Source organism: Antedon bifida, chromosome 10 (genome assembly GCF_963402885.1).
Source record: "Antedon bifida chromosome 10, ecAntBifi1.1, whole genome shotgun sequence".
NCBI classification, from domain to species: Eukaryota; Metazoa; Echinodermata; class Crinoidea; order Comatulida; family Antedonidae; genus Antedon; species Antedon bifida.
The window spans coordinates 11,314,961-11,325,961 of record NC_136235.1 but is presented as its reverse complement, the minus strand read 5'-3'; the positions used below and the strand labels follow the sequence as shown (position 1 = coordinate 11,325,961).

Below are 11,001 nucleotides of genomic sequence, written 5' to 3'. Positions count from 1 at the left end.
ATTCAATACCAATATATAATGTTACCCTACACATATAAAATACATTTACCAAAAAATAACATTTAATAATTTTTTTTCTTAATAAAATTGTAATAATACAATTCATGAAAAACAATAAATATTATGCTAATAAGGGGAAAAACCTGTAATCATTATTAGCATATTAATAAAATACATAAGAAAAACAATCAATATTATGCTAATAAGGGACAAAAAACCTGTAAATCATTAGCATATTAATAAAATACATAGAAAAACAATCAATATTATGCTAATAAGGGACAAAAAACCTGTAAATCAATAGCATATTAATTAATGAAATACATAGAAAAACAATCAATATTATGCTAATAAGGGAAAGAAACCTGTAAATCATTAGCATATTAATAAAATACATAGAAAAACAATCAATATTATGGTAATAAGGGAAAGAAACCTGCAAATTACTGTTAGCATATTAATTAATAAAATACATAGAAAAACAATCAATATTATGCTAATAAGGGAAAGAAACCTGTAAATCATTAGCATATTAAATAATAAAATACATAGAAAAACCATCAATATTATGCTAATAAGGGAAAGAAAACTGTAAATAATTAGCATATTAAATAATAAAAATACATAGAAAAACAATAAATATTATGCTAATAAGGGAAAGAAACATTTAAATCATTAACAAATTAATTAATAAAATACATAGAAAAACAATCAATAATTATGCTAATAAGGGAAAAAACCTGTAAATGATTAGCATATTAATTAAAAAAATATCTACAAAAATAATCAATATTATGCTAATAAGAGAAAGAAACCTGTAAACCATTAGCATATTAAATAATAAAATACATACAAAAACAATCAATATTATGGTAATAAGGGAAAGAAACCTGCAAATTACTGTTAGCATATTAAATAATAAAATACATGCAAAAACAATCAATATTATGCTAATAAGGAAAAGAAACCTGTAAACCATTAGCATATTAAATAATAAAATACATAGAAAAACCATCAATATTATGGTAATAAGGGAAAGAAACCTATAAATCATTAGCATATTAATTATTAAAATACATACAAAAACAATCAATATTATGCTAATAAAGAAAAGAAACCTGTAAATCATTAGCATATTAATTATTAAAATACATACAAAAACCATCAATATTATGCTAATAAAGAAAAGAAACCTGTAAATCATTAGCATAAAATTATTAAAATACATACAAAAACAATCAATATTAAGCTAATAAGGAAAAGAAACCTGTAAATCATTAGCATATTAAAATATTAATATTTACCATTTACAGCATCCCATACTTACAGCGAGCTGTTACAATCCTGAAATCTGCTCTAAATGTGGTAGATGATAAAAGAGTCCATGATATCTATGACGAGTCACATTCTCTTGATTTATCCAAGTGGACCAACAAGGAACCATCAAGATCTAAAAAGAAAACTGGAGAAGAAAAATATTATGCTAATAAGGGAAAAAAAATCTGTAAATGATTAAAGCCCCCTTCCCTACGTTTTTTAGATCTAATTTAAGATCACAAACTATATTTAATGTAAAAATAATACTATATGGTCCTATTGCGATAACTTTTTTCGTCTTTAAACGGTTAAAAATGTGAATAATAAGTTGATTCTAATAATTATAGCGGCCCGCTATAAATCCCAAAATGCATTGTGCGCGGATTGATATTTTTGTTTTTCACCTGTAATTTGCCCACTTTTCGATCGATCGTGAGGCCAAAACAAATGGAAGACTCCTAACTTTTCAGCGAAAATACCGGGTTTTCCCAATTTGTATCAACGGAGTCTGGCAAAAATAGAAAGACAATTAATGCAGCAACTATACAACGTCAGGCTAGGTATATAGCTAGCGTACGATGTTCGTACGTTACCAATGTTTACCAGCTAGGCCTACAAAACTAAGCCTAGCTAGGCTAGGCCTAAGACCGTCCACGAGAGGTCGATCGCTGCGAGCTACTTAGGTAGTGCATTGTTTCTCACTTTTTATCATAATTTACCATAAAACGTACATTTAAGACAAGGAATGACATGGTTTAATGTTTTTAAAGTGATATATGTATTATTTTCCAAAAAACGTCCAAAATTGCAGGGAAGGGGTCTTTAACATATAAATTTATAAAATACATAGAAAAACAAGGAAAAGAAACCTGTAAATCATTAACATATTTTATTAATGCGAAATAAATATAAACACAATCAATATTATGCCAATGAGTGGGGAAAACCTGTAAATCATTAGCATATTAAAATATTAATGTTTACCATTTACAGCATCCCATACTTACAGCGAGCTGTTACAATCCTGAGATCTGCTCTAAATGTGGTAGATGATTAAAAAGTCCATGATATCTATGACGAGTCACATTCTCTTGATTTATCCAAGTGGACCAACAAGGAACCATCAAGATCTAAAAAGAATACTGGAGAAGAAAAATAGTACATCGTGCTTACCTTAATCAAACTTACCCCAACTGCAATGTTAACGCATACATCATAGACATCCCATAATACAGACAGCCTATAAGAACTTTTCCATCTGTGGTCCATTTGGCCGTCTCTCCTACAAAGTATAGAAACCATGTGCTCGCTAAGTGAAGAAGGAGAGCGGACATTATACAAGTGTTTAAAATTATCAAGGGCTTGGATGATATTGAAACCGAAACCTTTTTTGATCTTAGAAAGGACAGTAGAACAAGGGGCCATCAATTCAAATTAAGAAAGCCAAGAGCCCGACCCGACTGAAAATCAGAAGCCACTCCTTATCAAGTAGAATCGTCAACACATGGAACAATCTTTACCACACTACAGTACAAGCAAAAAATTGATTCACTCTTCTCTATATTGCCGAACATTTTGAAACAGCCCTACAGAAACATACATTAATGATATACCACTGATACAATGTATTGTTACTCTGGCCATGTAGGAATTATTTCTAAATAAATAAAAGTCATCCGGCTAATCCATGGACAGAGCCATTTATATACGTATCTGTCCATGGGAGGTATAATACCTTCATGAGCTAATATCTATGGACTAACCAAAACTTGACAAAATAGAGGGCGCTAGACTTGTTTTAATGTTCATCAGAGGCAGCTCGATTGATGTAAGCTGTAAATTATACACAATACACAAAGCAATTAAACTAACTTTTTTGTCCTGCATTCTTTTAATAAATTGCACTATTACACAAGAATACAAAAAACCAATAATATTCTTGGAATAATATCATTGTGCTTTATATCGTAGTCAATTTTGAACGTGCAGGCCTACTTCTAATGCTGGCGTTTTATTGGTTGAAAGTTATCAGGTTTTCTGATATTTGATTGGTTAGAGAGTGTAAGGTTCAAATCTGGCAATAAACTGATTAAATTGTGCTAATTTCGTAACATGCTTTGAACTTTTTTTATTCAATTTTTTTTGTCAATCAAGATTTACACTTCTAAAAATGTGTTTCCCATTTCGCTTTTTTTATTTTCAAATTGCCAAAGGGCGACATTATTAATCATAGTTCTGATCTTGCGTGAAAATAATGTTCTTATGTACGTACTTAGACTCCGTTTATATTACCGCAAATAATAAGTGTTTGGTTTACAGCCTACAAGCTTCTAATTAACACTAATAAAACACTTTTCACACTTCGTCATAGCCATGAAATGAAAATAAACAAATCACAAGGATATTTTCAAATTTATTTGAATAACGAAATTGAACGCAAGACTGAAAGTACATTTCTAGGTGTTTATCATTCATGAAAGCTTAACCTGGACATGTCATAGAATTTCAATATATATATAGATGTTCCTCAGCACATCCTAATTAGTTTATATAATTCATTTTTTGTTGTTTCTCATTTGCTTTACTGTAACATCTGGGCGGCCGATTATGTTAACATTGACAAAAAACTTTTAAGTACTTTGAGTACTTAAAAGTTACAAAAACGTGTAGTCAGAATTAATTGATTTTCACATTATTTGTCTCATTCAGAACCTCTATTTAAGAAGCTTAACAATTTAAAAATTCAAGATCTTCATACTATACAAATACATATCTTTTATTTTAATTTGTTAATAATACATTGCCGACCCCAAGTATGAACATGTTTTGTTGGTGACATGATTAAATGGGCCCATAATTCAAGAAAGAAAACGCAATAGGCCTACTCCTTTTGTCAGACTTGACAGAATTGTGGATAACTTAGAAAATAATGTAGTCTGCTGCAAGTCATGTTTAAGAAACGAAAGACTGATCTTGTTTAGTGTATCAGTTGTTATGTTTTAAATCTTATTGCCATTCACTAATTTGATCAATACAAGAAAGGACTATTATGGAAAATTAAAGTATAGGTCAACCGTATGATTTTGATGTTGTTTGCTTTTGATTATTATGTTTATTTAGGGATCTTATGAAACAAGTATGTTTAGTTCTTATTCGATTCCTAAAAAAAGTAGTCACATGGAAACGTTATGTTATTTTTGTTTTTTACGCTCGGCTGGTCACGACGTCTCTCTGCAATATGGCTTCCGTAGCACGAAAATCGTCTATTGATTAAAAATAGGCTAGATATAAAACAAATTGTTTTTATAATTCTATGCTTGAAAACCCGTGAGTATATTGGATGAAGTATTGAAACAATGTTGCGTAATGCTAAGGGGTGGGTTTATAAAAACGAAACTCGCCTAACTAAGCTAGGCCCTAGCTAGCTAGGCCTAGGCCTCACTACTGCTAGTCTATCATCTATTTAGCCGCCCAAGCAGCAGCAGGTGTCACAGTTCACTGCTTGATATCAAAACACGGAAGTAAATGAGAGACGTATTGCGTAAGCTAGAACAAGCCAGAGGCTATTGAATGTCAATAAATTAGGTGTTTGATCTCCTACTAGCCTACCTTTACTCATCTGCTATACATATATAGACCTATGCCTAAATTATTTAATTATTTATTTTAGTGTATTAATGACATGTTTGTTCTATCTTTAATTAATAATAATATCTTTCTCGCAATAAATTGATTTTTTTAGTTGGGCCTTAAATAAAATTAAAATTATTTTAATAATTAGGCCTTCCATTCCATGGAGTATTACTCCATTGGCCGCCTAGGCCTAATTAATAATAATGAATAAATAAAGGCCCCTCCCTGAATCCTAGGTTTATTTATTATGTCTGTATTTTACTGTAAACATAGGCCTTTCTTATGCACTTGTCAATAGTATGACCCACTGTACGACCTCCAGGAGAGGTGCGTCATTTGTCCAATATGTGCATCATACCTTATGAATACCATGACGCACCCATGCATCAAAAAAGTGACTTACTTTTACTATTAGGTGACCATGGGCAGTAAAGTGACGGACATTGACACACCATTGTTCATTGATCTGATGTACATCTAGGTTGGTTTTGTCAATTAAACAAATGATTTTCTTTTGAACTATTAACCAATCAGAACGTGTCTAACCTAATCAATTTCTATTGGTTGTCTATTGATTTCTTACAGTTCAACAGTTATTTTCTAGGCTTAATACCAATACAGCATTTCATATTGTGTTAAACAAAGGATCAGCAATGACAGAATCAAGAGTGAATATGATGGCCAAGGCATACATTTTAGACAGACGGAGTGAGTCTGTACCCAATGGTGGCTTCCATGATATACAATGCTATAATCATCAACCAGTTTTAATGCAGTCCAAAAGTGTCAAAGTATGTACCTTTGTACTGATGTAATTGGTGTGTGGGGCAGTGTGTTAAGTCTGTCTACACTATCAAACTTTATGTGACAATGAAATGTGATGTGCCCATACATGGACATGATGATGTCATATCACTATTATATGTAAGGGCGTGTGGCGCTGTGTGTTGGACGTTCGACTACTGATCGTTAGACCGAGGTTCGAATCCAACTCTCGCCGCATTGCTTGTATCCTTAGGCAAGATACTTTACTTACGTTTGCCTCTCTCCACCCAGGTGTATAAATGGGTACCCGGTTTGATCAAGACACAACTTTGCGCTGATTACTAGCTGCATATATGGGAGTATGTTTCCATAGGTGTTTGATCAGGAAATGACTGGGGTAATAATGTTCAGCGCATTGAGAGCTTGCTTATATGCGCTATATAAGAATGAACTATTATTATTATTATTATTATATTTGGGTATATCACTACCATATTCAGGCACATCACACTTTTGTTGTCCAACTAGTTTGTTGGACAGACGGAGTGAGTCTGTACCCAATGGTGGCTTCCATGATATACAATGCTATAATCATCAACCAGTTTTAATGCAGTCCAAAAGTGTCAAAGTATGTACCTTTGTACTGATGTAATTGGTGTGTGGGGCAGTGTGTTAAGTCTGTCTACACTATCAAACTTTATGTGACAATGAAATGTGATGTGCCCATACATGGACATGATGATGTCATATCACTACTATATTTGGGTATATCACTACCATATTCAGGCACATCACACTTTTTTTGTCCAACTAGTTTGATAGTGTAGACAGAGCTTTAGACCAGAGGAGAGAAATAGTAATGTTGATGTATTATTTATTTATATTTATTCACCTCAATAAGATCTTCATTAGTGAAGGATGGGACCAACAGGTGGTAAACACCTCTAAAATAGTCCAGTCCCACTTGCAAAATGCCCAGTTGTGAACAGTGGCTGTGTGTGACAGTGGCTCTGTGTGTGTTTATCAGTGCACCGATGTAACCTCCTACTCGTCTTGAAAGATGCACTGGTTCTTTATAGTGCACATGAACTAGATGTGTACACTGGACATACGGTTTATACTCTTTATCTGAGAAGACTCGTTCTACCACCAGAACAATGGAGTGAGTGAGCCTTGAATCCTTGCCGATGTTATGGCTAAGTAATTACAATTCCACTGTCTTAACCGCTCTCGGCCACTCACTCAATAAAGTAATCATTTGTGTTTACTTGTATTATTCAGCAAAAATCTACTCGCTCCAAGAAATCTGTATTTAAGTGGGATAACTGTGATGTTTTGAGATGGCTAAGAAAACATCATCTGCAGTATTATCAACTGTATGGAGCAAATTTTAAAGAACATGATATATCAGGTAATATAACCTAGTATCTGCCTCAGACGTATTGGCCACATGCCTGGACACGGACGAGAGAAGCCCTTGATCAATGATAGGACCAATGAAGGTGCTTTAAACAGTCCTGGCTCTAGTTTCATCCATCATTTAGATGAATGTAAAACTAATTGACATTGTTGTTCCCGACAGACGTCGGCCATAAAACAAACAAATAAAAACAAAATTGCTGCATAGACCTACTTGTTAATAAATAACACGATCAAGCCAATTATGTCACATCTTGGAAATATAATATTTGTTGCATAATCAACTAATTAAATTCAATTTATTTCACTCATAAATGAACAGCGTCATCTCTCAAGCTCACAGCAAGCATACATTCAGTGGCGTAATGGCTATAACTGCTCACTGGCTAACTAAGGGGCCCAGAGCTTAAGGGACCACACAGCATGAGCAGCCCAATGCAACTACCCAGCATTAGAGGGCCCCTTAGGAGTGCTAAACCCGGGGGATTTTTCCCCTGTGTTACACCACTGCATACATTACAGTATTAGTTTAAAATAAAGTAAAGTGAATTGGTAAAAACCAATACTGTATAACAGTTGACACTTTAAATCATTAAAATATATATATTTAAGAAAATCAACATCCCTGGTACAAGATAGTCCTCGACTATATCGCAGGTTTATTCCCGGGACTAAAGTTAGTCCAATACCATTACAAGATAGTCCGACTATATCTCAGGTTGAGTCAAGGACTAAAGCTAGTCCAATACCATTACAAGATAGTCCGACTATATCTCAGGTTGAGTCAAGGACTAAAGCTAGTCCAAAACCGTTACAAGATAGTCCGACTATATCTCAGGTTGAGTCAAGGACTAAAGCTAGTCCAATACCATTACAAGATAGTCCGACTATATCTCAGGTTGAGTCAAGGACTAAAGCTAGTCCAATACCATTACAAGATAGTCCGACTATATCTCAGGTTGAGTCAAGGACTAAAGCTAGTCCAATACCATTACAAGATAGTCCGACTATATCTCAGGTTGAGTCAAGGACTAAAGCTAGTCCAATACCATTACAAGATAGTCCGACTATATCTCAGGTTGAGTCAAGGACTAAAGCTAGTCCAATACCATTACAAGATAGTCCGACTATATCTCAGGTTGAGTCAAGGACTAAAGCTAGTCCAATACCATTACAAGATAGTCCGACTATATCTCAGGTTGAGTCAAGGACTAAAGCTAGTCCAATACCATTACAAGATAGTCCGACTATATCTCAGGTTGAGTCAAGGACTAAAGCTAGTCCAATACCATTACAAGATAGTCCGACTATATCTCAGGTTGAGTCAAGGACTAAAGCTAGTCCAAAACCGTTACAGGATAGTCCGACTACATCTCAGGTTTTTTTTTTCTCAGTGTGCTTTTTGATTCACCATTGCAATTGCCTTTCATTGTTTTTCAGGACGAGCATTGATTAAACTAAACCTGATCAAATTAGAAAAGATGGAAATAGATGACCAAATGCACAGGTTAGTTACGTGTAATTATTTTAAATAGATTATCTTTTATTAATATTACATTTAAATAATAAAGGTACAGTAGGCATCTGTATAGATTTTTAAAAAGTTCATAAACAAAAAACAACATGATATACAGTATAAAGCTCTGCCTACATTATCAAACTAGTTTGTCAAAAAAAGTGCATGCACAAATAAGGTAGTGATATGCCCACATATGATAGTGATATGACATCATCATGTCCATATATGGGCACATGGCATTTTGTTGTCACTTGTAGTTTGATATAGTGTAGATAAGGCTTAAGGATATTTCAATTATATATTTATATTAAATTATTAATTTGTTATACAGAAACGACCTATTGGAATACATCTTACGTCTTCGTCTGAAACATGAACAGACTGAACTTCGGCTACTTTTCAACACTAATAATGCTGTGTGAACGCTGCCTACAGTTGCTGACTACTTATGATAATAATAATAGTAGCAACATGTGAACTTTAAAAGTCACTTAACTTTTAATATCTTTTCGTATGTCAATACACTGTGCTCAAGTAGACCCAATTTGGCGCCAGTGGAGCACAGTAATATATAATAGAAATAAGTCACTGCATTGTAATATCTTTTCGTATGTTAATATACTGTGCTCAAGTGGACCGAATTTGGCGCCAGTCACTGAATGTTAATATCTTTTCGTTTGTTATTTAATATGTATAGAGGATTTAGATAATCCACTAGTATGAATTTATGATTTATGAAGTTATACTATCAAACACAATACATGCAATGTGTACAGCATATAAATCAGGTCATTACAGTGATTTTGCTTGAAATCACACTTTTCGCAATACAGCTATGCAGAGTGCCAGGCTCTCAGCTCAAAATAAACACAATTATCAAAAAATGTCCAAATTAAAGACCAGAAATGAAAGTAAATAGGCCTAATTCATACAATGTCTGGCTTACGATTGCATGACCCTCTTTAGTGGAAAGAGTAAGAAAAAATTCTGGCTACATGCTTGTTTGTAAATATATTATTATTATTATTATTTATATTATTGAAAATCCTTTGTATGTCTAATTAGAGATCTTGGGTTCGAATCCAATATTATTATTATTATTATAAATACTATTAGATATAAAACAAATAATCATTGAGTATATGAAAAAACAGATACAGTAGGACCCCTATTAAGGGTACACCTTAATTTATAGGGGTCACCACTTGATAAGGGTCATCCTCTTATTTCGTTTCATGAGAAAGTTCCCCTGAATAGGAGTGTCCAATAGGAGTTCTACTTTACCCGATGAATAACAAACAAACCATTCCTGGAGTTAGAAACATGTAATTTAATAAATTGTTAGGTAGAACTCTATGTAACTACTAATAAATTATAATTATATTATAGTATGTTTTATGCATGTAGTAATTACTTTTCATATGACATGACTAGTCAGGATACAGGATTTTAAAATGGGGACCCTGCAGGACCTAAAAAGGGTTCTGAAAACTGAACCTAAACTGACGATTTTGGATCTACCTATGCACAGTGTATACACTCAATTAAGTGCCTTGTAACTCATTTTCTCCTGAATACTCCATGAACCTATGAACAAGAAGTTACTAGTTTAAATCCAGAGGTTCAATGTGCTTTGCAGACATTTAATGCGACTTTATTTCCATTTATTTGATAATTTTTATATTTTTTATATATATATATATTTTTTTTTATAAAAAGCCTCTTTTTACAATATAATCAGGTTCAACAGAGACTAGATATATTTATTTGTATTGTTATTTGTACCTGCATGTACCCTTAATATAAGTGTCTTTGTGAGATTATTTCTTACAATGCAAAAACTATAAAACCGTATAAAACAATATGGCAAGCCTCAGCTGTCTGAAGTATTCAAAATATTATATTATTATATCATTTTTTTATTATATTATATATTGTATTGTAATGAATTATACGTTTTGCATTATATTACTTGGTTTTAGCATTATATTATATCTATTTCTAATATATTATGTGAAAAATGTAACAAATTATTGACTTTTTGTATTATATTATTCGGTTTTGGCATTATATTATGAACATTTACTATTATATTATTAATAAAATACATTATATTATAATATAATTGTATTATATTAAACCCATTTACCTTACTTTATAACATACAACATTATTATATTATACGGATTCGTTAGTTATATTATTATTTTGTATGATGTTTATTATACGTCACGGCTCATTTCAGTTCTTCTAACTCTTTCTCTCCCTCCCCCTGTTCACTAGCAATCAGCGGCAGAATCTGAATTGTGTGACTGTTGAAGAATAACTATACTACGTACTAGGCCTAG

At 32.6% G+C, this 11,001-nt stretch overlaps 1 protein-coding gene across 1 annotated transcript; it reads left to right on the top strand.

Annotated features, from left to right (window-relative positions):
- Positions 1-6,250: 6,250 nt before the first annotated feature.
- On the top strand, positions 6,251-10,733 carry LOC144854074 (sterile alpha motif domain-containing protein 12-like). The gene is made up of 4 exons (XM_078711959.1): positions 6,251-6,343; positions 6,997-7,126; positions 8,575-8,641; positions 8,985-10,733. The coding sequence occupies exons 1-4, from the start codon at positions 6,323-6,325 to the stop codon at positions 9,073-9,075; spliced, it is 309 nt and encodes a 102-aa protein (XP_078568085.1). The 5' UTR covers positions 6,251-6,322; the 3' UTR covers positions 9,076-10,733.
- The last annotated feature ends 268 nt before the right edge of the window (positions 10,734-11,001 follow it).